Below are 25730 nucleotides of genomic sequence, written 5' to 3' on the forward strand. Positions count from 1 at the left end.
AGCCGTAAGTATACGATATGTTATGATGTCATGAATCATTATGGTGACCTGTCTTTATTTCACATCCACAACAACAAACGTCTTTGGTGTCGCGCATAATTCTTACCTGATGCCTGTCTAAGTGAATGATGAACAAATAATCGAATTTTGTGTAGACAATCTATCTGTATTAACCTATCGTTTTGGCTGTTTGTGATTCCGGATCTCGACGGCGTGTGCAAATAAACAGTGGCGTCAAAATCATTAGTATCGAGATTCGTTTTTCTAGACACAGGCGAGACAAATTTGCTTGCATCAAACTCAAAGGATAAAGGTGTTCGGTGCGGAGTGGACCATCAGCAGAAGAAACCCATCCTTTTTCTCCAATGCACGAGAACAAACAAATATTAAATGAAGATGAAAATTAATTCATGCTTCGTTTGGGCCTACAGGCTGCAGGCTCCAGCTGTAACAACACCTCATCACATATTCACATTACATGGCGTTGTGTTTATAAATTTGATTTAGGAACCAACTCACCAGATCACCGATGTCAACTGCCCGTGTTATGTTATGCTTGCTTATAATAAGGACAGTACAGTTGGAATGTCCACGTCGTAATTGTCGGGCGACCAGCTGGCAAATTGTCAGCCCCGACAGATCGAGTTCTCTATAGAAGCCCAAAAATCTTAAACTGGATTATTAAATTGGGGCTTTTTGGGTGGACGCTTGATTTGCAAGGCCCAATCTCAAATTCGAACCCAAAACACATTACGAAACGATAATAGCACAAGATCGAGGGGCTTTTTCGTGATTGCAACTCAAGTCGAAAACTTAAAACCGACGCTAACTTGGCGGTTGGCTCTCAAATTTTTTGGACTTGACAATCATTTCCCTCCAATTCACCGCACGCACTTGTTTGATTTCTGCTATCATTACCCTCAGTTCTCACGCCACCAAATTCCAAAGAATCACTTCCTCTCTCTCGGTCTCTCTCTCTGCTTCTCTTATCTCTTTTACTAATATTTCATTTCTCGAAATCTAGTTCTAGGGTTTCCTTTTCGTTAAATTACTTAATTAATTTGTTTTTTCTTAAATAGGTAAATAACTGAAAAGTCTTGGGTTTCTCGCTCTGCTGTTGAATCTCCTGTTGTAAGACCAGTGTGTGTCTCACTTATTTTGCGGTTTTTCAGGTAATTTTGCTTTTGTTTAATCCATATCATAATTTATGTCGCTATAAGATTTTTAGTTATGCTGTTTTAGGGTTGCTTCGTGAGTTTTTTTTGTTTTTTTTTTTTTTAAAAAAAAAATTGAACTTTGTATAAATTTGACAACGTTTTCAGAATGTAATGTATATGACATTTTAGTGGTATTTTGTCTAAAATGTCTCTCATCTTCATCAAGAACAATTCCCCACCCCTCCCCCCACCACCCAAACAAAAAACAAGAGTTTTAACATCTCTGTAATAAGTTTCACCAAAAATTTAGTATTTCTTAACATCTCTCTAATAAGTTTCACACAAAATTTAGTATTTCTTCCACAAATACATCCAAAAAGTATTGAGAAACCACATTTATTTCTAACAAGTTTGTATTTTTCTTCAATATTTACCATAAGATTAGTTTTTTGAGTTTAAGTTTTTATTCTGTTTACTTACAATTATATGGGTAAAAAAAGTGTTGAGTTTATAAGTATCGGGTGTTTTTGATTTAGTACTTCTTTTTTTATAAAATATGATGATATATATTTAAATGTATAAGCAACATATCTTTTTTTTGTGGGATTTATTTTGTTGATTGTTGATAAATGAGTTTAGTGTTAGAATTTTGTTCTAGATCGTAATCTAGACTTCTCGACTTCGAGATCCCTAGACAAGTCTCAAGTTGAGGACTTTGGAATTTTATCAAATATAATACTAGAAGTCTTGAATTTAAACAATATAGAGCTTCACATTCAATCTCTTCAGTCATTCATTGATACTATAATAGAAAGGATTAAATAAAATATAATTATGTGAAAATGCCATACTTCTTGACTACTGGACAAGTCTAGAGGAATATAAATTTAGAAGTCCATAACACAATTTGAAAATATTAAATAGTATTACATAAAAGGGTATTAGAGTAATTGCACTTCTAATTCTGTCATATTCTTGACATTTGAAGTATTGCGTCATATACTTGGCATTTAGTTATTACTCAGTCATATCCGGTGCATATTCATTGTTTAGCTGTGTTATTAATTTTGTTTAGTTTTTTTTTTAATTATTCATATTTTCTTTTCGAGCATCTGACCATCTGTAGAGAGAAAATGATTAGTAGTATGGACTGTAGTTTATATTTTTCTCTGGATCTTTTTGTATCTTTGTAATTGTAAAAAATGGTGTTCTGTTTGGCTGATGGGGAAGCTGTGGAAGGAGAAATATTTGAAGATGATTTTTTTTTTGGGGGGGGCTCCTATGAGTCATGAATTTAAACTTTACTTTTGTGACTTATTCATATATTGGGTGATTGCTTGTATTTTGGGCATCTTTTTCCAGTGGGTAGGTTTTCTGTTATAGATTACGATTCAAATTGTTGTTATTATTATTTTTTAATGTCGTTGTCTCTGGTATTCAAATTGTTGTTATTATTATTTTTTAATGTTGTTGTCTCTGGTCTTCTGACTTGCATTCTGGTCAATGTTTTATTTTACTCAGTTTGTAAAGCATGTCACCGCTTTGCTCTGTTGGTTCATAAATGATGTGGAAGTTCTGTGGCTTGCTATATTAATTTGTTTACTGGGAAATTTATATATTTTGAACAACTAGAGATATTCTCAAAGCAGGATGCCATATCATTTCTTTATTCCTAAACTGGAATGGAACAGATCCTGAATCTTGATGTGTGAATAACGAATTACTGTTGTCGATTTTTGTTTGAGTTTTTAATAGAGTTTCAATGCATGACTTCAGGTTATCCGGTCATGGATTCTACAACAGAAACTTTACAACACCATGCATTGTCAGTCAAATTGTGGCCCCCTAGTCAGAGTACCAGGTTAATGCTTGTCCAGCGAATGACCAAGAATCTTACAACTCCATCCATATTCTCTAGAAAGTATGGCCTGCTGAGCAAAGAAGAGGCCGAAGAGGATGCCAAGCAAATAGAAGAGTTAGCTTTTGCTGCTGCGAACCAACACTATGAAAAGGAACCAGACGGTGATGGAAGTTCTTCAGTTCAAATTTATGCCAAAGAATCCAGTAAACTAATGCTGGAAGTAATTAAAAGAGGCCCTCGAACAAAGGAGGATGGGGAGGAAATGATAGCTGAGAAAGCTACTGCTGCCAGTCAAACTGTCTTTGATATATCTGGAGGTCAGCGGGGATTTATTGAAGAAGAGGAAGCTAAGTTGCTTCTGGGGCCGCTAACTGAGCCAGGAAACTCATATACCAGGATATGCTTCAGTAACAAAAGTTTTGGCTTAGGTGCATCCAGAGTTGCTGCACCCATCTTGAGATTAATTAAGGATCAATTGACTGAAGTAGATCTATCAGATTTTATTGCTGGAAGGCCAGAGGAAGAAGCCCTTGAAGTCATAAATATGTTTTCTTCTGCCTTGGAAGGTTCTCAATTAAGGTATCTAAATCTTTCACACAATGCATTGGGAGAAAAGGGTGTCAGAGCATTTGGGGCACTCCTCAAATCACAAAATAATTTGGAGGAGCTTCATTTGATGAATGATGGTATCTCAGAGGAAGCTGCACAAGCTATTCTTGAGCTAATTCCCTCAACTGAGAAGCTTAAGGTCCTTCATTTTCATAATAACATGACTGGAGATGAAGGTGCAGTTGCCATCTCTGAGATTGTGAAACATTCTCCTGCATTGGAGGATTTCCGGTGTTCTTCTACTAGAATTGGTGCAGAAGGAGGTATTGCCCTTGCGAAGGCACTTGGGCAATGTACCCATCTAAAGAAGCTTGATCTTCGTGATAATATGTTTGGTGTAGAAGCTGGAGTAGCTCTGAGTGAAGTTTTACCTGCGTTTCCAGATCTTACTGAGGTTTACCTTAGTTATTTGAACTTGGAGGATGAGGGAGCTGAAGCCCTTGCCGGTGCTCTCAAGGAGTGTGCACCCTCGCTTGAAGTTTTGGACTTGGCTGGAAATGACATCACTGCCAAGGCTGCATCTTCTTTAGCTGCTTGCATTGCATTAAAACAATTTCTCACCAAGTTAAACTTGGCAGAGAATGAACTCCAGGATGAAGGTGCAATTTTGATTGGCAAATCATTGGAGGAGGGTCATGGCCAGTTAATTGAAATTGATTTGAGCACAAACTCCATGAAAAGAGCAGGGGCACGGCTTTTGGCACAGGTTGCTGTCAACAAGCCTGGTTTGAAGATGCTAAATATCAATGGTAATTTCATTCCTGATGAAGGGATTGATGAGGTAAAGGAAATATTGAAACACTCACTTGATGTGCTTGGGCCTTTGGATGAGAATGACCCCGAAGGAGAAGATTATGATGACGGGGCTGAAGAGGATGATGCTGATATTAGGAATGATTTAGATTCAAAACTTAAGGAGCTTCACATCAATAAAGAGGAATAGAGAAGTTGCAATGCCTTTCATCATCTGGTGATTATTTGGCCTCAAATGCTGATTTAGTTTTTCCAGTTTTCATTATTGACAAGCCTGTTTCTGTGTAAGCTTCCTGCTATCATTACATTTAGTAGATTCATTAATGGTCTGTTAGGTCTAATGTGTTTCTTCCATTAGACATTAGTAGAGCTTATAAGTTTACTAGTTGTAGCTCCAATTATTGGGAACTGGATTTACTTTTAGATGCAGCTTGAAGTAGTTCTAGAGATAAGTTATCTTTTATCTACTGGATAGCTTTAAGGAGCCTCAGAATTGGTAGCTACCTTTTTTAGGGAATTTGTGCTCAGCAGTTAAGTTTTGCAAAATTGCCATCTGTTTTGGCTATTTTCTTTGATTTTCATGAACACCAATTATTAATGGCTTCGAATTAAAGACATTGAACTGAGAATTCCATTGTGCAGGCAAGATAATGCATGCACTAGCTGCCTGCCCACATCTTTCTTTAGTAAGCCTTTATGTTTTCGCTGTTTTGGTTTAGTAAATTTAGATTATATCATGCCTGGATTTTTATGGCGAGCAATGTAATAAGAATACTGCTCGTATGTTTTCACAGTAGAAGGTAGATCTGGGGCCTATAAAATCTGAAGCCCAACCCCCCTGATTATTGAACCTTTAGAACTCACCCTGGCATAGTGGCATTGCCCGGGGGGGCCCACTTTCCGGTTTATAGTTTTCCAATTTCATTAACCTTTATTTCTTTATTCACTTCGGAGGCAAAGAATAAACATACTGGTGTTCGGCAAAAGAGAAGGAATGCGACAAGATAGAATAATTAAAAAAAGCAACTCAGAGAATCTTGTAAGAGTGGGGGAATGAAGTGAAAACATTATTCAGCTTTGATTCATCACACAGGTATCGGAACTTTAAGTGACTCCAATATCTTATCATCTATCTCGAATTGCATGGCCTTCTTATCTCTTCCAATCTTGACATACTCTTCAAATCTCTCTTTTAAGTCTTCGGGAAGGTTTGTAGTACTGCGCCACCCTAAAATGTCTTTAGCAGCTCTTGGTTCTGCATAGAAGTGCTGCACAGGGCATATACACGTGAAATAAATTAGCTTGTGTTCAAGCTTGAAAGAGAGTACAACCAATTGTATTATAAGATGAGTGTTAATTCAAGTAACATGAGAAATCATGATCCAGCAGGCAGCAGCAGCAGCAGCAGAATCACTAGAATGTATCGTAGTCCATATTGATATTGCTGAATATTAATTGGAGTAGAAGAAAATGAATACCATATTACGGAAAGGAAAAGCTTTCTTTGCATCAATTCCAGCAGCTTTTGGATCATAATGAACGATTTCAACCGGTAGACCTGCAGCTTGAGCGCAAAGTTTGGCCATGCCATCTAGGGTCACGGCACGGTCGCTAACAAGGTTGAAGATATTAGACGAAGCGGCCTCTGGGTTCTCAACAGCTAGAGTAAGCATGGAAGACAAGTCCCTGACATGGGCAATGTTTGTAAACTGCATTCCTGATCCAGGAATTGGCACTGGTCTCTTTCGTACAATTCCTGTGCCATGTAAATTATTATCAATATTCAAGTCATGAGGCGAGAATTATGATGTTGAACACGAAGCATAGGCAATCGCATCATTGCCAAATTCCATGCAATTGATGACAATACCTGGGGTGGTACACTACCATCAAGCGCATTCGGACATCTCCGATGATGAACAAATTCAAATTGAATTACACACATAACTTTGAGATAATCTACTTACGATCAAAGAACCATTCCTCGCAGTCCTTGTTGTTCCCAGATCCAATCATGTACTGCGGGCGGAAAGATGCCCAGTTACTGAAATTCTCTGAAATGTATTTCTCCACTTGTACGTGACCAGCGTCGGGTTTAACAACATCCTGCGATGAGTGAAGATTACGTGTCAGTAATTCTGAATGCCGTAGGGGTGATAATAACTGTAGGATGAAATCGTACCCCTTCGACATGAGGAGGCTCGTCAGCTGGTTTGTAAATTCCAGCACTGCTGATGAACAAGAATTGCTTCACGCCAGAACTCTTAGCCCAATCTGCCACAGGCCTTTGTAAGCGAAAATTATTGTTAGTTCTAAAAAGGGCTTTAAATTTTGCATAATTAAACTCCATATGATGAATGCCGTCCGACCGTTTATCATATGTAATGATATGTTCAAGACCAAATGCAAACGAACCTCACAGCGTCTAGGTTCTTGCCATTGTTATCCAGAACCACATCGAATGTAACCCCACCCACAACGTTCCCAACTTCCGCCGGGTCTCCCCACACCGTCTTGCCTCCAGCACTCACAATTTCCTACAATGTAAGGAGAAAAAAAAAAACCATCACACAACGCATTCACAAAGAAACAAAACTTGTAATAAAAGCTTAACCAATCTTCTTACGTTGAATCTGTTAAAAGGAGGCTTCTTCATTTTGTCAGAATTCTCATCACCAACAGTCATGATAGTGACCTCATGGCCAGAACCCAGGAGCTCTTTCGCGAGATAGAACCCAATAACTGCATGCCCACCACTGTTTGTGTTGACTATGAGGACCTTCTTCTTCTCCGCGGCACTGGCCTTGACAGTGAAGGCAGAGACAGAGGATCGTCTTGAACTTGCAGGACATGCAAGGAACGAAGAAGGTGAAATGGAGACAAGAGAAGACAAGTGAGAGTAAGACGAGAAAGAAAGTCGCAGAGAAGGAGGGAGGGAAGCTTGAGCAAGCTTTGATGGTGGTGATGACAAGAGAAGAGAGGACGATGAGGAAGCAAGAGTAGCCATTGACTCTTTTTGCTCTTTCGTTGTTTTAGAACCAGCAGTTTTTTGTGAACTAGATAAAGGTATCGTCTTGGTCCCTCTACCTTTTCTAAATTTACAGTTACAGTTAAAATTCCCGGGTAATTAATTTGAATATTAGTGTTAAGAAAGACTGCAGGGTAATTAATTCATTTAAGTTCAGATCAGATGTAGATCTTTTATTGAACTCGATTTCAATTATAAATAATTAGAATTTAAATAACCAGACGGGAAAGAAGAAGAAGAAATAATCGAACCTTAAATTGAATTTAAACATCAGGATTCAGGGTTCAGCAGTTGACTGTTTTTAAGTTTGAAAGCAAAAAATTAAATGGTGAACTGAATTTTGGATGCTGCCAAAAATGATCATCGCGGAGTACACAAAACAAAAGAACACGATCGGGTCAGCATGGCTCGTTATGCCAAATTTTCAGTTATCAACATTATCTTTATTAATTTTTTGTGCGTTAAATTCTAAACCATAGATCTCGATTCGAGAAACTGCAGCCGTTGGATTCAATAAATGTCCTTCTCACTAAGGAGAGTGGTGGAAAGGCACCCAGACTTTAAACGAGCGGACCGAGTCCACTGTCCAGTTTTAGATAATTTATAATTAATAAAACAAACAAATAAGTAAGATTTCAGAACGTTGGCCAAATCGGCGCTTCTATTTAAATCCCTCCAACTTCAGGAGCCTTTTCTTGAAACTAGCCGTTACTCTTTCTCAACTCTTTCGCTTTCTCCAATGGCAGCTTCTGTGGATACCATCGAATCGCCGTCCCAGGTCAACAGGGTATCTTCTTCTTCTTCTTCTTCTTTTACAAATTCGAATCTCTTTTTTGCGCCATCAATTCAAAGGGCTACTTTCTCATACCTTTGTTCAATTTCGATAGCAGGAGGTTACAAGCTTCATGGGCACTTCTCCGCTGTACAGTCCATCTTCAGATAAGCGTTATTGGAGCAATCTGCGTAGCCGGATTGATTCAATTCTCGAGGATCGCGATCGCAAAGCATTAAATGGCCAAAAACGAGAGGTGAGTTAACAGTTTTCAACTTTTTGAATGTTTTATGTGTGAACTTTCTTCTAGATTGAAAAATATAGCTGATAGGTATCTGGGAATTTTTTTTTTTTTTTTTTTTGTGTTCTTATGTAGAATAAAGAAGAATCGAGTAGAGCTAAGCGATTGAAGGAGGATTCACAGCTTCTACTAAGAGGTTTTGACTCTGTTGCCCACACTCTGTCTCAGCTTTATAACAATCTTGACAGTGCGCTCCAGGTAAATTCGAAGCTCTTCAGCTTTTGAAAACTTTTTTAATCCGATGGAGCATAGTGTTTCTCTCTCTTTTTTCAAAGTACAGCTTTTGTTGGCTTAGTTTTTAGTGTTTCTCTTTCTTCAAGATCAAAGAAAATTTGGGTTCTAGAATTGTGGTTGAATTGTTTTAAATAGGACTAATGCTTGATTATTCATTTGTGATCAAATTGATGTTGTGGATACAAATAGCATTTCTGGGTAAATGTTGTTATTAAGCTTATTCTTCTACTGTTTCCAGGGAGCTAGAGATCTGGCTAAACCGCCCACATTTACCGATATTTTCCACAGCAATCTGAACAACTCGGAGAATAAAGAAGAGGATTCGAGGAAACAACAACATCAAGAAGGGAACAAGAAAGGGTTGAAGAGGAAATTTGATTCCAATGAAAGTTCAGATGACCAAGGAGACGATTCCCAGAAAAAAGATGGACCTAGTCCAAAGGATAAGATAATGAAGAAAGCTAAAAATGTTTGTGCCTTCTCTGTCCTTTTCTGTATGCTCTGCCTATTTTGTTCTTTACTAATTGTATGCTTGCGATGCTCGAGCAGCTTGCAATTTCCATGGCAACAAAAGCAGCAACACTTGCAAGAGAACTGAAGTCAATAAAATCAGATTTATGTTTTATGCAAGAGAGATGCACATTGCTTGAGGAAGAAAACAGGAGGCTTAGGGATGGTTTCGTTAAAGGGATTAGACCCGAGGAAGATGATCTGGTAGGCTTCTTTTGTGATTCTTTTAATCAGAAATTTGCACTTGAATTTGGCAGAGCGTATGTTTGTAGTTTAATTGGATCTCAAAATGTGAGCAGTTTTTTTTGTTGATTTCAACATTCAACTAATGTAGCAGAACATGTTTTCCTAGAACATCTGAATAAAGAACCTAACTTTGAAATCAATTCAATCTGGACAGGTGAGGCTTCAATTGGAGGCACTGCTTGCAGAGAAGTCCAGATTGGCAAATGAGAATGCAAGTCTGGTAAGGGAAAACCAATGTCTACACCAGCTTGTGGAGTACCACCAATTAACTTCCCAAGATCTCTCGGCATCATATGAAGAATTTATACAAGGAATGTGCTTAGACTTTTCATCTCCATCCTCAGCCAAATCAGGAGAGACTGGCAATGACGCCGATTACCAAGGCATACAAACACCACGGACAAATATTTTTGACCTACCATCCACTTCTTTCAATGAATCCTTTCGCGAAGAACCCTAGGTACCCGTTTCAATTCATGAAATGAGGCCTTCGGTTTTATGTATCAAATGCATTATTCTGATTTCAAGTTCGTTTTCACTTGAAATATAAATTTTGATGTTTTCTTGTTGAATCATCAAATAGATAATAAATGGAAACTGCTTCCTATTTCATTTTTTTCCCCTTTTAGTTTTTCTTTTAGTAAATAATTAGAAATATGTATACGAGCGCGCCACATCTGCCATCAGTTGTCCATCAATACAATAGAACGCCAACAACTTAAAAGTTTTAAAGATCCAATTCTCAGATTGTTTCAGCAACCATCGAACCTAAGTGCAAAATTAACTGACAAATAGGGGCAGGTGAACAAAATCTGTGGCCTACAGAAACAAATATAAGAGACCTGCCCATGAGTTGTACAAACCACAGCAGAGGCCTTCTGAAGAACATATGTGCTGAATATTAGTTATTTTTCCTCTCCTTGTCAAGTTTCCTTCTCTTTCGTGATGAAGTATTGGCTTCAAGACCAGCATCCCGTGAAGTAAAAGCATTAAGTACTGCTTGAGCAGATAGATTTGATGCTCTTTCAGCAACACTTGTCATATTGAACATGAGAATATCCTTCACTTTCTCCAGCACATCTGAATGGTAACGAGGCCCTTTCTCATACTACACATATGAAGACAAGCAAAAAAACATGCGTAAAAATCTCACAAAATCACAGGTTGTAAAAAGATGTTATCAAATTTTCCAAGCAAAGGAAGTGAAAGTATATTCTCCTTTTTCTAAAAGGTCCCCAGTTTTTAAAAGACATTTGTTGATTAAGCCATGCAGACTAATATGATCTTTGAAATATTTTGTAGAGATAAAACAGAAGGCCCATAATCCCAGTTGTTAGCTTGAACACGCATAGTTCTCAATAGTAAATAAAAATGTTATATAACTCAAGAGTTGTTTCACACTTTCCATTCATTCCACATGCATCTGAAGTTAAATGAACTGAATTGTTGGTATGGCACAAAAATAAGATTTTTGCCAACATATCATGTGAAAAATAATGTAGAACCAAGGTACTACAGGATTGCAGGAGGGAAAAAAAGGAAAATACATGTGAAACATGACAAATCAAGCAGATGATATAAAGGCACACATTGACTAACATCTGCCCAAACAACAAGAACACTGCAAAACATTTATACTGATATTCACACCTTCAAGAGTGAAGGTGTGCCATGAATATTCAATGCAAAAACTGCATCTTTTCACATGAGAAAATGCATACACAAGCAACATAACCCAAAAAATTTCATCACTCTTCATGCTTGGAAAGACCTAAATCACGATAGCACTCCTTCGTCTAAGCATCAACGTAGTTAGACAATCTTAAGATGATTAATAAACCCATTCACAACATTTTACACTCACCATAGACTGCAAATTCTTTTGCAAAATTTCTGAGAAATAAAAGTACACATCGTAACTTTGAGAAAAGAGTAAAAAGAAGCATATCTAAGATTGTGTTGGTATGACATACTACTTCAAGTTTTCCCAGCGCATTCTCTAATCTCATAGTAAGCTGACGATTTTCCGCTGATAAGGCTTCAATCTGCATGAGGAATGGAGAACGTAAAACGGACAAAATAGTTGAGATCATATTGAAGCTTGATGATGATTTTTTAAATTGGAGACAAGAAATAGAAAAGCTCTCATACCTTCTTTTGGGAGTCAATATACAACCTTTTGTACCTGGAATGAGATGGAGTTGGGCTTCCACTTGGGGAAGATCTATCTTGCTGTTCTTCCAATAGCCGTACAAGGTAGTCAAGTTTGTCTTCCAAGTTCTTAGTTCGAATAGTAGGACCATGCTGTTCTGTCTCCTGATAAGCTGGCAGCTCATCTTCTTCATTCTCGCTTCCACTAAGGGTTACCTCCTGTATCACCCGGTCAATGCCCTGGTTACGAGCAGGCGTAACAGTGCCTTGAAGTCGTACAGATCGCCTAACACTAACACTAACAGTCTGCGTCCCCTTCCTCGACACAGATACATATCCAGAGTTGGTGTCCGTTTTAGGCGCTGGTTCTACTCTCCCCAAGTCATTTCCATTTGCAGGCTGCAATTGTGCTGCCTCCAATGAAGGATTAGTAGTTTCAGGCAGCAATCCCACTTCCTCCGCAGAAGGGTTGACGGTTTCTGACTTCAATCACAATAATGTTGGAGCAAGTAAGTAAATAAGGTAACTCTATGCCCTAGTTTACTAAAAAAATTCTCTCCACCAAATTTCATGGTGTTAAAGAAAAATAAATGAGCATTATACCCCGGAGGCCCAAAATTGCATTAACAACTATAACCTCGCACAAGTAACCGAATAATGCAACAATGAAAAGACTGGTTATTGAAAAAAGAATCAAAAATCAAAACTTTCAAAGGAATTATAATAGAAAACAACTTAAAACAGAACTTATCATCATTAATAACGCAATAGTCGATAACTTACATGCAAACACATAACACGAAACAGAAAAGCCAACGCATGAAGGCGAAATATAAAAAGAAAAGAAAACGGACCTAACACCATCATTACTAAAAAAAATAGCAAATATTTTTTAAAATAGAAAACAAAACAAAACTAAGGCTTACGGGAACTTGTAGAAAACAATTTTGTTGTGTATACTTACCAAGTGAGCTCTTTCCTTCTTCTTTGCATTCGCTCTCCTGACCATTATTATTGTTTTCTCTCTTCTTTTTCTCTCACGAAGGGTAAACTTTTTCTTAGTGAAAGAAGTGATTCAGAGATGGAAAGAGAAGCATAAAATGGAAGGAAGCGACTATTGACTACGGAGCTGTAGAGAATCAAGGAAGGCTGGGGGTCTTTTAAGGTAGGATACCTCGATTAGGCCATGTGGCAGTATGTTATTAGCTGTTGTCCTTCCAGCATACCTTGGACGTTTTTGCAAAGAGTTAGCTTATTTATGCTTGAAAAATTACGCATCATAGTTTATTAGGCAGTGATATTTTCATCCCATAAATTTTATAAATTAACCTATTATTAAAAAATTATTATAACAAATTTATTATTTTTAAAAAATTTAAATTAAGAATAAGTTCACAAAATTAATCAATTAAATTTATATTCATTTATTTTTTTGATGCTATGTTTTTTTATTATATTTGATCCATAAAGTTGCTTTAATATAAATTAATACGACTATTTTATTAAAATAACTAAAATTTTACTTTAACTTTAATAATTTTTATGCAAATTTTTATATTTTAATTATGTATAAGTAGTAATTTATTAGTAGGATTATTAACATTCCACTAAACTAACAAGACATAATGAGGCCATATGGTTTATTGCATTGAATCTGATTAAATACCGAATTAACCATCGAAAATGAACTAATATCAGCATTTTTGGGCAAATTACTAAATTACACACACAATAATTTGGTTATTTAATATTGTATTAGTTAAGAGTGGCAAAAAAGCACGGGCCACCCCAGGCCCAGCTGCCCAGCCCGACCCGCAAGAGGGTGGGTCTGGACAAGAGCTTAGCAAAAAAGCTCGAACTTGGCCCGAGTTTTTTTAATTTATGAATAAAAAATAATTTTAATTTAAATAAAAAAGAAAAAAACTTAAAATATTAAATTAGTTTAATTTTTTATATTAGTATTTGTTATTTTATTAGGTTGTATTACTAATATTTTATGTATTAGACTATTGTATCTATTATATATTAGATGATTATCTTTAATTTAAATTTTTTATTAATTTAAAAAATATTTTATAATTAATTTAAAAAGCACAAGCCTGGCCCAAGTCCGGCCTGTCCAATTTTGAACAGACTTTTTGAAGGGCCTTGACTTTGTTTTGATGATGTGGGCTTGGGTATGGGCTTTGAAAAGCCCGGCCCAAGCCCACAAATTGCCAGTATTGGTAAAATAATCAAATTAAACTTATCTTAAAGCAACATTAAATAGATAAAGATTGTTAAAAGATTAAGTTATAAAATAAAAAAAAATTATATGATTGATTTAATTAATTAATTATTAAAACTTATTATTATTTTTTAATTTTTTAAAATAATGTGAACTTGTTGCAATTGTTTTATGGAGGTAGAGTGGGTTTATAAAAATAGTGGATGGAAATAACCACACATTACTTTATCACTCTATACACTCTTGCGCTAAATTTTAAAAATTATGTTTTACTTTTTGTATTTTTAAAATACCAAAAAATACCTTATTTAAATTAATCAAATTAATTTACTCAAAACATCAATCAAACTATTTACCACATTTGAAATGAATTAATAACAATTTAATATATATAACAAATTCTTTAATATAAGTTTTAATTATTAGTTTTTGTCTATTGAAGAATATTCTCAATATTAATTTTTACACCTCAATTTTTTAACCTAATAATTAAAAAAGGGGGCCATTTAGCTAACCAATAAATAAATAAATAAATAAAACAAGGAGAAGAAGAAGTAGACAGAGAAAATGAAGAAGATAAAAAAAGGAAGAAGAAGACAAAGATGAAGAATGAGAAGACTACAAAAATATTTTTTAATTAAAAAGTAAATATGTTTAAATATATTAAAAATATTGATTTGCTCTTTGCTTAACTAATTATTGTTTAAAAGATTGGAAATAAAATTTTTTAAGGCTTATAACAGGAGAATTATATATTGGATAGTGAGTATGTTACATGAGTGTTCCAAGTTATATAAGTTAGTTTATCATAGAGTCCTTATTAACAATTTATATGATGGATGTTTTATAATAATATAATTTATTAAAATAAGAGTGTTGAGAATAATTTTTTAAAGTGTTAACAAAATGAAACCAATATTTTCCCAAATCATCTCTACAACACAGAGTGCATTCATATTGATAAGTGCATATTTTCTCTATATTTTACTATTAATTTCTTCATCTTTTATTTATTTTGGTCTTAAATATTTTAATTACTTTAGTTAATTTTTAATTTAGTTATTTTGTTATATCATATTTTATTATGTTAGTTTTTATATTTTATTATTTTAAGTATATTATGAGATAAAGAGGAATTAAATCGAGATATTCAGGAAGAAATCTGTTTGAAATAATCAGAAAGGAAATGAAAATTTTCAATTTGGGAAGTAATGAAGATTAAATTGGAAATAAAGAAGAAACCAATTGAAGTTTTGGGAATAAATGGGCAGAAGATTATTGAATTTTGGAAATAAATCAAGGCAAATGCTATGTTACAATTAATGTAACATACACACTCAACAACAACCACACAAATTGTGTGGGTCTGTTACATTAATTGTAACATAGGGGCTCCCATAAATCAATTAAGCAATTGCGTGAGGCCTAAAAGGAGCAAGTGGCGATAAGGTAAAATAATAGGCTCAATAATTAAAAGCAAATGATGGCAAGTTCCCGTGCATGGCATTAAATTATGGAAAGCAAATTGAAAAAAAAAAAAGAAGAAAAGGAAATGGCCATATTTAAACATGCATGTGAATTGCCAAAGAAAAGGTTGTGGCTTAAGCATTGTAAAAGCCAACCTTTGGCTTTTGGAGCGAGACAAAGACATGACCGGCAGCTAAGAGGAGAATTGGGAGATTGCAGCCGCAAGAAGAAAAGAAAAAAAAATAGAAGCAAGTCAGCCTTTTAAATTAATATCAATGACTGATTTTATCAACTTTTTTATTCCCAATTCAATTATATTAGACAAAATTTTTTATTTGGTTGAGGGTGAATTCAGACCCTAAACACGTTATATAATTAATTTTTAATTTCTATCATTCAATTTAATTAAAATTGTTTGTGTTCTTCTATAATTAATGCATGTGGTTTTATTATTGTCTTATTTGAGTGGCCAATTAGATATGACTTGAATAAATTCTACTACTAAATTAAAATTATTGATCCGTAATTATCTTGATATTTTAATAATTAATAGCAAGTTGGAATTAATGATTTTAATTAGAAAACATAACCTAGGTTACATGATCCGAGCTTGTGTGTTTGTTGCCTATGTCGACATAATATTTTTCTCTATTTAATGCTTCCATTATCTTAAATTTAAATACCTTATTTTAAATTATTTAATGGTTAGAGATTAGATGAAAAGTTTGTTTTGTCTAACGACACACTAAGGAAAGATAGAGATTGAAAGAATTTATTACTATCTATGGTTTATAATTTAAGTAGAAATTAATGATAAAATTGATATATTATGTGTATGTTTGGTAGGGGCAAATGATCCTTTAACTAAAATTTTCATCATTATTATTTCTTTCTACTTTAATTATAATTTTTATTAAATTATTGTTTTCATAGTTCTAATTTCTTTATTTCTTGCTATTTAGTTAAAAATTCATTAACCCCTTTTTATTTTTAGTTGACATTTTCTTTAGTTAAATTAATTATTATTATTATTTTATTTTAAGTCTTACTTTAGAATTGATAATAAATAAAACCCTTTTCGATTTGTGTTTAAAGTTAAGGGATAAACTTTCTACAGTGTGAATAATTTTATTTATTTTTTTTTTTTTTCATTGGACGGTAACTGGCTTTAAATATGACATATTTTTGTGTCGAACTTCAATTATAATGCATCATTGGAAGATTCCCACAAGCATTAAATTTTCAAGCTCGATTGAAATTTTTGATGCACTAATCAATAGATTTTAAGGATGAACCCAAGATTTAGATTTGGTATATTAATTTATGATTCATAAAAAAATTCACAAAATAAAGAGATCTTGAACCATACTCTTAATATATATATATATATATATATATAAAGTAAGAAATAAACTTTTAATGTAAAAACAATACAAATAATTGAAGGAGTGGAACTATTGGTACCCTCCAAATGTCTCTTAAAACCCCTTTAATTCTTTTACAATTTTAATCTTATTATAATTAAATAATAGAACAATTTCTAATTAAACCCTCACTCAAAAATCAAATAATTTTTTTTATTTAAAAATCTAACATTTTAGGAATTAAAAATGTTGTTTTTCTTCTAATTTTCAGGCGAGGAATTAATTATCGGTGGCTGCTACGGAGAGAAGAAAACCAATTGTTTTTCCTTTTTTTTTTTAAATGGAAGAGACCCTATTGTTGAAATAGGGTTTAATAACAAAAATAAATAAAAATTAGAAAATGGGGTTTACACTAGTAAGTCGTTAAGAATGCTTTTATCATTGGTGGAGGTGTTAAAATATTTTAATATGGGTAATAAAGAAAAGAGATGTTGAGAGGTACATAAATGAGTGCCAGTCATCCCACTCTAATTGAAATTATAAATAGAAATTTTATACAAAGTGTTTTTTTTTTATAATAATTTCAATGATCAAGTTGATAAAAATTATTATTATAAAAAAAATTTTTATAGTTACAATGCAGCCCATTTTACTTCCTAAAATTTTTTTGTTTGCTCTAGTAAGAATTGTTGTTATTTTATTTGTATCGAATAGGTCCTTACCTATTTTGAAACGATAAAATTAGTCATATAATATTAATTTCAGCTTCCCAATAGTCGTGCAATAAGGGATATTTCGTCTTTACTAGGGGTCAATCAATAGTACATATTTGAAAATTTAGACAAATTTATGTTCTTATTTGAAATTTCCCCACAAAAAATGATCTTACTGTTATTTTTGTCATATGTTGCATAAGGATTTTCAAAGAAAGTTGGATCTAAATGAAAAAATGAAGTGGGATAAAAGAAAAAAGTGGGGTCATAGGCACTCGCTTCCCAGGCGTTACCGTTTTAAAAAATTTATTTTGTTTTGATTTTTTTTATATACTATATATTACAATTAAATTTTTTTATTTATATTTTATAATTAGGCATCGAGATAGAGATTCTTCTTTAATATTTTTATTACGGTACAATCTGAAAATTGACCTTTTACTGATTTAAAAAAAAAAAATTTGAACGCACATTTAAATTAACTAAGTAGGAACATTATTTTTACAGTAGTTACACAAATTTTTGAGTAGATGAGAATTTTTCGGTGATTGCCAATGCCAACGGATAAGAGGATAACACCTTTTGGTTAGCGGCACACACACAACACAAAACGCAACACAGCACGCAGAAAATCAATCGTAAAAGCTCATTTCGTTACCTTTGTCCTGCCATGAAACCGCTTCTATCCCTCCACCACGCGCCAACAAGAGTACCTGCTCCTCGCTTTCTCTCTGATCCTTACTTTCCAATCCCTCGCTTCAAGCCTCCACGTCACCGCACTCATTTCCCCATCAAATCAATCTCAAACGACAATTCTTTTCGCTCCGAGGACTCAGCAGCAGCCCCTGTGATTTCGGAGAAACAGCAGCGCCCGAGAACACTCTACCCTGGCGGTTACAAGCGCCCCGAAATTAAGGTGCCAAATGTCGTGCTCCAATTGGAACCTCACCAAGTCTTGGCTGGAGGTGACGCGTTGGATTTGATCGATGAAGCCGTCGCTAAGTTTGTTGGTATTGTCGTGCTTAACGGCGGTGAAGCGAGCGGTAAGAGCGTTTATGAAGCCGCTTGTTTGTTGAAGTCCGTTGTCAAGGACCGCGCCCTTTTTCTAATCGCGGAGCGCGTAGACATTGCTGCAGCTGTTAATGCTAGTGGCGTTTTACTCTCTGATCAAGGTAGTAATTACTAAATAGTTGTGTTATTACGTACTTTGCATTTTTTTTATTATTTATAAGTTTCTTCTTATTATTATTATTACTGTCATTATTCTTTGCGGTGACTACTAGTAGATTATATTTTATTGTAAAATACGCAGCATGTATGATTGAATTGAAATATTGTAGTTTGCAAAACCATAGGTACAAAAGCAATGTTACCGTCTAGTTGTTGCTCGATTTGAATGGAAGCCATGATCTTTGAGCTCATATTGCTTGGATTTTTTTCTCGGTAGTTTGGGCTTGATCACTACTGGAAATATTTTGTATTTTTTTTGACACGGTGTGTGTTCATTTCTTATCGTGCAGGCCTTCCAGCTATTGTGGCAAGAAACACTATGAAGGATTCAATGTCTGAATCAGTAGTTCTACCTTTAGTTGGTAGGAATGTGCAAACTCTGGATGCTGCCTTTAATGCGTCTAGCTCTGAAGGTGCTGATTTCCTCGTATGTTGTTTTGGAGAGGGGCAAAAAGCTGATGTGATCGAGAATTCACTATTCACAAATGTGAAGATACCCATTTTTATCATGAATGCTTCACCGCTTGTGGATGTGTCAAAATTTCTTAAATCTGGTGCAAGTGGTTTCGTTATTTCATTGGAAAATTTGAGTTTGTTTAACGATGATGTTCTGAGCCAAATGTTTTGTGCCAATGGTACAACTAATGAGAAAACAGATCGGGGTGAAGATGTCAGCAATGTCAAACTGTTGGATACCAGCAACAGTTTTTTTGGAAAAGAAAGGGTAGCTGGCTTTGTTAAATTTGAGGATAGAGAAAAACAGCTAATAGAAACAGAAAGGTCTGTGCTGCTTGAAGCAATAGATGTTATCAAGAAAGCTGCTCCACTGGTGATTCTCTAATTAGAATATTTGGTAGTTGAAGTTAATTTTTTCATATAATTTGACTTCTGATTACTTGTTTTCCATGATTTACTTGATTCTGTGCCTGGTGAATTTGGTTTTGAATGGCAGATGGAGGAGGTTTCACTTCTCATTGATGCAGTTTCTCAAATTGATGAGCCGTTTTTACTGGTTATAGTGGTAATTGTGTGCTGAACTCCAACAAATTCTGGTTCCAGGGATATAAATTGGTATTAGCTCTGAATTTCAAATAAATCTTATCCATTTCTTTCCCCTGACTTCAAAGATTCAATAACTAAATGTCCTTTACTCCTTTTTATCACACAACAGATGTTTTATCAAGAAACTAGATAGAGCATAACTGTGAAAGTATGCTTCTATACTCTCTAGTTATGCTGCCTGTCGTATTTCATATTCTAGGCTTACTTCCTAACTCATAAGCCACTGATCAGAACTTGGGTTCCTATTTAGTATACTCCAAGTTTTTTGTAAAAATATCATAGCTGTGGAATTCAACAGAATATCTTGATTATCAGGAGGTCAGCAACTGGAATTATTCTTTACTTTGCTTAGGATAATATAATTCATCAAATTGCAACTCATTAATTCTATTTTTTTTAATACTTAAAATGATTTGTTTAGCCTGAAACAAATTATCTTTTATGTTTATCCTTTCTGTTGGTGTTTTCCCTTTCTCTTCACCTTCTTTGGGGAAAACATTACCTTAGATATACTGCCACATGAAAAATGCATTGTGGAAATGTCAACCAAATTGTTTCATTAAGGTTAAATATCAGTGGAGTTCTATCAGTTGATGTTGACATTTAAAATAATATCTTTAATTAAAGTTTCAAAATGTTGTGTGATTCTTCCTTTTCATGTTTTCCTAAGACTTATTATATTCTCTACCTGCTGGTAGGGTGAATATAACTCCGGTAAATCATCCGTCATTAACGCATTGCTTGGGAAAAGATACCTCAAAGATGGTGTTGTTCCTACAACCAATGAGATTACTTTCTTGCGCTTTTCTGACCTGGCTTCTGAAGAGCAACAACGTTGTGAAAGGCATCCAGATGGTCAATATATCTGCTACCTTCCTTCTCCAATTCTTAAAGAAGTAAGTCATTGTTTATTTCATTCAATTTTGTTTTTCTCCTCAGTTGAGTTCTGAGATGTTCCAGTCCCATTTCTATGATTTTATGTGAAGTTGCAATATGTCCTGTTATTACTCAGTCAGAATCTATTATATTAACCCTTTTTTGCCTATATACTTCTGGCCCAGCATTTTGTTGTTGTTGCTAGAAAACATTACCCTTTTATATGATCATGTCTGCTAATCTTGCGAGAAGCTTGTCTAGTTGATTTAGGACACATGGATATATGGATATATGTTAAACAGTAGGATGATTTGGTTTATTGTGAAAATGTCAATTTTTCTGTTTCTTATTAAAAAATAAATAAAAAATGATTTGCTTTATTTTGAAATGGCCAAACTTTGATCTTATATGTCATTTGTTTTTTCCAATGTGACATGCAAGTTACTTTGTTGGAGAAGATTCAACAACACGGGGATTGGATGAGTTCATATAAGTATAATTACTGCTACTATGAAGATATCTCTAAATTCTTTAAACTGAAATTTGAAGATGCGTGAAGAGGAACTGTAAATTGCATGTGTCAATTTGATTTGTCCGGGCTGCAGAATGCACCAGAAGATATTGAGAGTTTGTTAGATAGGAAAGTGAACATTTTTGCATGATCTAAGACTTTGTTGCAGTAAGAATGCCTTGGGAAAAACAAATTAAAGACTATAAACTGAGCAGTGAGCATAGTGAAACCAAATGAGTTATAACATCTGCAATCTTTGAGAATTCATTCTATCTTTGGAAGTGAATTAGGTTAGTAGAACAGATCTATATACCAATTGATGGTAATATCTGCTTATTTGATGAAATTAGTTTGTTTTACTCTCTCTGAAATCAGATGATTATTGTTGATACTCCTGGGACTAATGTGATTCTGCAAAGGCAACAACGCCTTACTGAGGAATTTGTACCTCGTGCTGATTTGGTTCTTTTTGTCATTTCTGCTGATCGCCCGTTGACCGAAAGTGAGGTATAATTATTTTTAGTTGTCAATGTGGAATAACATACTATTGAATGTTCTTTATCTACGGCTTCTATGGTAACAATACATGCTTATTATTTATGAGAATAACATTGAATTACCCTCTACTAAAATTCTTTATTAATGATTCTTCAATACCATCCAGTTATGGGGTTCGATTCAAATGCATTGAGCAATTCATTTAAAGTTCTCGTGGGTGGATGAATTTAGATACCATCTTGAGGCATTACTTCTGTAATCATCATTCCATGTTATATTATTTTAAAAGCTGATTTTTGTTTTGCTTCTTTTATGTTTTTCAGGTTGTTTTTCTTCGTTATACTCAACAGTGGAAGAAAAAAGTTGTGTTTGTGTTGAATAAATCAGACCTCTACCAGAATGCTTTTGAGGTTACTTGTACTTCTTTTTTGTAACTATTCTTATTTCTTTGCATTAGATTTCTAAGTTGGGTGCATGTTTCAACTTTTGCTTCATAAGCAACAGTGAAGTGATTTTAAGTTGAGGTTTTCTGATTTGGTGCAGCTTGAAGAAGCTATATCATTTGTTAAAGAGAATACAATGAAGTTGCTGAATATAGAAAATGTAACAATATACCCGGTGTCTGCACGATCTACCCTGGAAGCTAAACTTTCAGTTTCTTCTGCCGTTGGGAAAGATCACAGTGAGTTATCAGTCAATGATTCTCATAGGAGAATCAATACTTTTGACAAACTCGAAAAATTATTGTATAGCTTTTTAGATGGGTCATCTAGCACTGGAAAGGAGAGAATGAGGCTTAAACTTGAAACACCAATCAGAATTGCCGAGCGTTTGCTTTCTTCCTGCGAAACTCTTGTGATGAAAGATTGCCAAGATGCCAAGCAGGATTTGACCTTAGCAAATGAAATGATTGATAGTTTAAAAGAATATGTAATGAAGATGGAAAGTGAGAGCATCTCTTGGAGAAGAAAAACTTTATCATTGGTATTGTGTTCAGGAATATGAATAATTTGAATGAGAGGAGAATTGCCGGTATTTTTTGTATTGTGTTTGTTTATTACTTACCCTTGTGCACAAAATTGCAGATTGATTCTACCAAATCACGTGTTGTGAAGCTCATAGAATCTACATTGCAAATATCAAACCTTGATATTGTCGCCTCATATGTATTTAGAGGGGAGAAATCTGCTGCAATGCCATCTACCTCCAGGATTCAACATGATATAATTGGTCCTGCACTGTTGGATACACAAGTAAGTTGTGTCTTTTACTGGTTTAGCATCGGAGTTGAGCCCAGAGCAAACTGTATGGGTTTAGGTTTCATTGTTAATTTTACTTCTCCTAATACCATAGAATTCATTTTCCTTCTATTACTGTAGGAAATCTCCAATATTGTGGAGTTATAACTGTGTATGCCTTACTCTTTACCAGTTGGGTGCATGCATTGGAATACGGCATCTGTTTAATAGTAGCATGTCTAAAATTTACTAAAAGCTTGTTTATGAAAATTTTTCCCTTTGGGATCTTTGCTGCCTCACTTTCCGTGGAGTTACTTTAGTACATTAATTTTTTCTTAATATCATTTGCATTCAGAAATTTAATTTTTTCTTAATACCATTTGTGTACAGAAATTACTTGGGGAATACACAATGTGGTTACAATCAAAGAATGCACGTGAAGGAAGACGGTACAAAGAATCCTTTGAAAATAGATGGCCTTCGTTGGTCTACCTGCAACCTCAAGTTTATCCGGATATGTATGAATTGGTGAGAAAAGTTGATGGATACAGCTCAAGAGTAATTGAGGACTTCAGTGCCAGTTCTACTTCCAAAATGTTTGAGCAAGAAATACGTGAAGTGGTGAGTTCAAACTGGCTTGTCCTGAATCTTTAGTCACCATTTTCCATTTAACACACAAATTTTCTTCAGTTTATTATTATTATTTTTTTTTAATTTCCATTTCAAAAATATTTATCATGCTATATTTATCAGTAAACCTGAAGAAAATATTCTCTCTTTTGATCCCAGTTCTTGGGGACTTTTGGTGGACTAGGAGCTGCAGGTTTATCTGCTTCGCTCCTAACATCTGTGCTGCCAACCACTTTAGAAGACCTTCTTGCTCTTGGCCTTTGTTCTGCTGGAGGGTATTGTCTCATTTTCTAGTTGACTCCTCTGCAATTACTTTGTGGCTCATATATTACAGCCAAAGCCTAGGCATACACAATTGAGTAGTTGATAAACTTTTATTTTGATAGGTATATAGCGGTTGCAAACTTTCCTGCCCGCAGGCAAAGGGTGATAGAAAAGGTGAACAAGATTGCAGATGGCTTGGCACGTGAAATTGAAGAGGCCATGCAGAAAGATCTCCAGGAAACTGTTGGTCATCTGGAAAACTTTGTCACAAAGGTAGGTAAGCCTTATCAGGATGCAGCTCAACTTAAACTTGACAGACTATCAGAGATTCAAGATGAACTATCAAATGTACAGGAAAAGATTCAAACGCTACAAGTTGAAATTCAAAATCTTCATGTATCATAACACCAATGCTACTTTTACGGGCATTTATATCTCCAGTGATGGGTTTGAGAGAGAGCTGCGTTTTTGTATCTGTATCGGCGTTCAGGCGTTGTACCATTTTTCCATTTGATTATTTCCCCCTTTTTTTGGGTAATATAATTGTTACATGGTAAAAACTATCAATTGGAAGCCTGATTTCTTAATTAATAATTTTAAGCATGCTTTTATGAATAAAAATTTTAGTGAGAATATTCATCGAGGGTGATGATTATGTACCTACGAGAGCAATACGTCAAGACAAATTTGAGAGGTCTCGTGAGGTCACTGACTTTTTAGTTGTTTATTTCCTGAAAAACTAATGACTCTGCGAAGAACTAGGCCATAAACGGGGAATAAATCAGTCATTATTACGTTGTCCTTAGGCTAAGAATTATTTATCGAAGAAGCTTATTCTCTTTGTTTTGTTTATATTTATCGAAGGACCTTTGACATAATCTCTTTTGGTAATGGTGTGATGAATATAAAACATTTGACTTGCATAAAAAATATCTGAAACACAGAACTAATTACCACATAAGGGGGATTTTCATCATCAACCTGTAAGCACGCGTCATAAAAGAAATGGAACTTTCTTTATGAAGACGGAGTGGTAATAATATCATCAAATATGGCATCAGTGAGTGCCAGTTGAGATTCCGAGAAAATGTTTAGAACATATGGAAAGTTTACGCGTCAACAATGATATCTTTGTACCGTCCATAAAGTTTGTCGTCTGCTTATTATATTCATCAAATGCACCCATGCAGCGACCAGTAGCCTCGCGACACATCTCTGCATGGTTCGATTTTAAGAAACGATTAGAATTTTTATTTTTTCAAATGGAGAGAAAAAGGCAACACTAGCGCGGTCAAAAGTTGCTATACTGCGCTTTGGAGTGTGGACATTGTATGTGTAGGCCATGAATTTGATTCCATCTTCTTTCTTTGTTAAAGATTGTAAAGCAGAAATCTATGAACATATAGAAAAAGTGAAAACACAATAAATGAATAAATATCAGAGACCTAACTTTATGGTTTGTGTTTAGGGACCAATGGCTACTTGATGATGAATTGATGATACAAAGAGACCCTTTTGAATTTCTTGATTAATAAGGGTGGTCTTCTTTTTCCATTGGTTGGCCAATCTTGAACCAAAGCAAAGTGAAAAAAGATAGATTGAGAAAGCAAAATTGATGGTTAGGGCTTGGAGAGTGAGCAAATGCCCGAGGGCACATATTCTTTGTCACCCTCACTATAGGAAACTAGACCTCTTTCTGGGAGCCATCGTTTTTAATGTGTTTAGTTCATTCATGACTATTAAAGCATGGGCAGGAATTACTATTAGATACTTGAAATTGGTACCTTAATTGCAGCGTAAATTGTTGACAAATAGCTAGCTTAGTTTCACATTTGAATTGAAGGATGCATAATTGACTCCCAAGACCTGGGTTAATTTGTACCAGCCAATATGTTCGGAAAATGCTTGCTTGTGTGATATGCATGCATGAATGTGTCAATTTCTTAAAGAATGGAATTCTTTTCAATGACAATTCAATGCTCTAATAATAATGCTCGTGGAAGATTTCAGTTACTTGTTTTAGGGCAT

General features: G+C 34.7%; 5 protein-coding genes across 8 annotated transcripts; 3 read left to right on the top strand and 2 right to left on the bottom strand.

Annotated features, from left to right (window-relative positions):
• The first annotated feature begins 812 nt into the window (after nucleotides 1–812).
• LOC18049452 (RAN GTPase-activating protein 1) lies at nucleotides 813–5009 on the top strand. The gene is made up of 3 exons (XM_006444010.2): nucleotides 813–967; nucleotides 1080–1172; nucleotides 2934–5009. The coding sequence occupies exon 3, from the start codon at nucleotides 2945–2947 to the stop codon at nucleotides 4568–4570; it is 1626 nt and encodes a 541-aa protein (XP_006444073.1). The 5' UTR covers nucleotides 813–967; nucleotides 1080–1172; nucleotides 2934–2944; the 3' UTR covers nucleotides 4571–5009.
• Nucleotides 5010–5290: 281 nt separating this feature from the next.
• On the bottom strand, nucleotides 5291–7600 carry LOC18049453 (chloroplast stem-loop binding protein of 41 kDa a, chloroplastic). The gene is made up of 6 exons (XM_006444014.2): nucleotides 7007–7600; nucleotides 6796–6917; nucleotides 6563–6665; nucleotides 6348–6486; nucleotides 5859–6136; nucleotides 5291–5648 (listed from the first exon to the last, which is right to left on the bottom strand). The coding sequence occupies exons 1-6, from the start codon at nucleotides 7385–7387 to the stop codon at nucleotides 5466–5468; spliced, it is 1206 nt and encodes a 401-aa protein (XP_006444077.1). The 5' UTR covers nucleotides 7388–7600; the 3' UTR covers nucleotides 5291–5465.
• A 443-nt stretch (nucleotides 7601–8043) lies between these two features.
• On the top strand, nucleotides 8044–9999 carry LOC18049455. 3 transcript variants are annotated; one of them, XM_006444013.2, is made up of 6 exons: nucleotides 8044–8195; nucleotides 8296–8436; nucleotides 8557–8679; nucleotides 8954–9184; nucleotides 9265–9429; nucleotides 9626–9999. In XM_006444013.2, exons 1-6 carry the CDS (start codon nucleotides 8148–8150, stop codon nucleotides 9929–9931), a joined length of 1014 nt encoding a protein of 337 aa, XP_006444076.1. In that variant the 5' UTR covers nucleotides 8044–8147; the 3' UTR covers nucleotides 9932–9999. The 3 variants fall into 3 exon arrangements, with proteins under 3 accessions (XP_006444076.1, XP_024045621.1, XP_024045622.1); XM_024189853.1 differs by having other exon boundaries at nucleotides 8299–8436; XM_024189854.1 differs by having other exon boundaries at nucleotides 8044–8186; nucleotides 8299–8436.
• A 136-nt stretch (nucleotides 10000–10135) lies between these two features.
• LOC18049454 lies at nucleotides 10136–12738 on the bottom strand. Of its 2 annotated transcripts, none has more exons than XM_006444015.2 (4): nucleotides 12587–12738; nucleotides 11623–12105; nucleotides 11445–11516; nucleotides 10136–10579 (listed from the first exon to the last, which is right to left on the bottom strand). In XM_006444015.2, exons 1-4 carry the CDS (start codon nucleotides 12629–12631, stop codon nucleotides 10373–10375), a joined length of 807 nt encoding a protein of 268 aa, XP_006444078.1. In that variant the 5' UTR covers nucleotides 12632–12738; the 3' UTR covers nucleotides 10136–10372. The 2 variants fall into 2 exon arrangements, with proteins under 2 accessions (XP_006444078.1, XP_024045623.1); XM_024189855.1 differs by having other exon boundaries at nucleotides 10509–10579; nucleotides 11336–11516.
• Nucleotides 12739–17934: 5196 nt separating this feature from the next.
• LOC18049456 (probable transmembrane GTPase FZO-like, chloroplastic) lies at nucleotides 17935–24277 on the top strand. The gene is made up of 11 exons (XM_006444016.2): nucleotides 17935–18565; nucleotides 18914–19452; nucleotides 19576–19644; nucleotides 20384–20581; nucleotides 21448–21579; nucleotides 21894–21980; nucleotides 22114–22554; nucleotides 22656–22823; nucleotides 23199–23429; nucleotides 23598–23713; nucleotides 23825–24277. Exons 1-11 carry the CDS (start codon nucleotides 18064–18066, stop codon nucleotides 24105–24107), a joined length of 2766 nt encoding a protein of 921 aa, XP_006444079.1. The 5' UTR covers nucleotides 17935–18063; the 3' UTR covers nucleotides 24108–24277.
• The last annotated feature ends 1453 nt before the right edge of the window (nucleotides 24278–25730 follow it).

Source organism: Citrus clementina, unplaced genomic scaffold (genome assembly GCF_000493195.1).
Source record: "Citrus clementina cultivar Clemenules unplaced genomic scaffold, Citrus_clementina_v1.0 scaffold_3, whole genome shotgun sequence".
NCBI lineage: Eukaryota > Viridiplantae > Streptophyta > Magnoliopsida > Sapindales > Rutaceae > Citrus > Citrus x clementina.

What these genes read in the sequence shown, in the direction of transcription:
- LOC18049452 (XM_006444010.2), top strand. Translation starts at nt 2,945, where the DNA reads ATGGATTCTACAACAGAAACTTTACAACACCATGCATTGTCAGTCAAA.
- LOC18049453 (XM_006444014.2), bottom strand. Translation starts at nt 7,387, where the DNA reads ATGGCTACTCTTGCTTCCTCATCGTCCTCTCTTCTCTTGTCATCACCA. An exon ending in CGAGGAATGGTTCTTTGATC is followed by an intron (nt 6,137 to 6,347) that starts GTAAGTAGATTA and finishes TACATGGCACAG; the next exon opens with GAATTGTACGAAAGAGACCA. An exon ending in CTTTTCCTTTCCGTAATATG is followed by an intron (nt 5,649 to 5,858) that starts GTATTCATTTTC and finishes TGCCCTGTGCAG; the next exon opens with CACTTCTATGCAGAACCAAG.
- LOC18049455 (XM_006444013.2), top strand. Translation starts at nt 8,148, where the DNA reads ATGGCAGCTTCTGTGGATACCATCGAATCGCCGTCCCAGGTCAACAGG. An exon ending in ATCTTGACAGTGCGCTCCAG is followed by an intron (nt 8,680 to 8,953) that starts GTAAATTCGAAG and finishes TACTGTTTCCAG; the next exon opens with GGAGCTAGAGATCTGGCTAA. An exon ending in GACCCGAGGAAGATGATCTG is followed by an intron (nt 9,430 to 9,625) that starts GTAGGCTTCTTT and finishes CAATCTGGACAG; the next exon opens with GTGAGGCTTCAATTGGAGGC.
- LOC18049454 (XM_006444015.2), bottom strand. Translation starts at nt 12,631, where the DNA reads ATGGTCAGGAGAGCGAATGCAAAGAAGAAGGAAAGAGCTCACTTG. An exon ending in AGAAGGAAAGAGCTCACTTG is followed by an intron (nt 12,106 to 12,586) that starts GTAAGTATACAC and finishes TTGTGATTGAAG; the next exon opens with TCAGAAACCGTCAACCCTTC. An exon ending in CGCTGGGAAAACTTGAAGTA is followed by an intron (nt 10,580 to 11,444) that starts GTATGTCATACC and finishes TCATATGTGTAG; the next exon opens with TATGAGAAAGGGCCTCGTTA.
- LOC18049456 (XM_006444016.2), top strand. Translation starts at nt 18,064, where the DNA reads ATGAAACCGCTTCTATCCCTCCACCACGCGCCAACAAGAGTACCTGCT. An exon ending in CGTTTTTACTGGTTATAGTG is followed by an intron (nt 19,645 to 20,383) that starts GTAATTGTGTGC and finishes ACCTGCTGGTAG; the next exon opens with GGTGAATATAACTCCGGTAA. An exon ending in AGCAAGAAATACGTGAAGTG is followed by an intron (nt 23,430 to 23,597) that starts GTGAGTTCAAAC and finishes TTTTGATCCCAG; the next exon opens with TTCTTGGGGACTTTTGGTGG.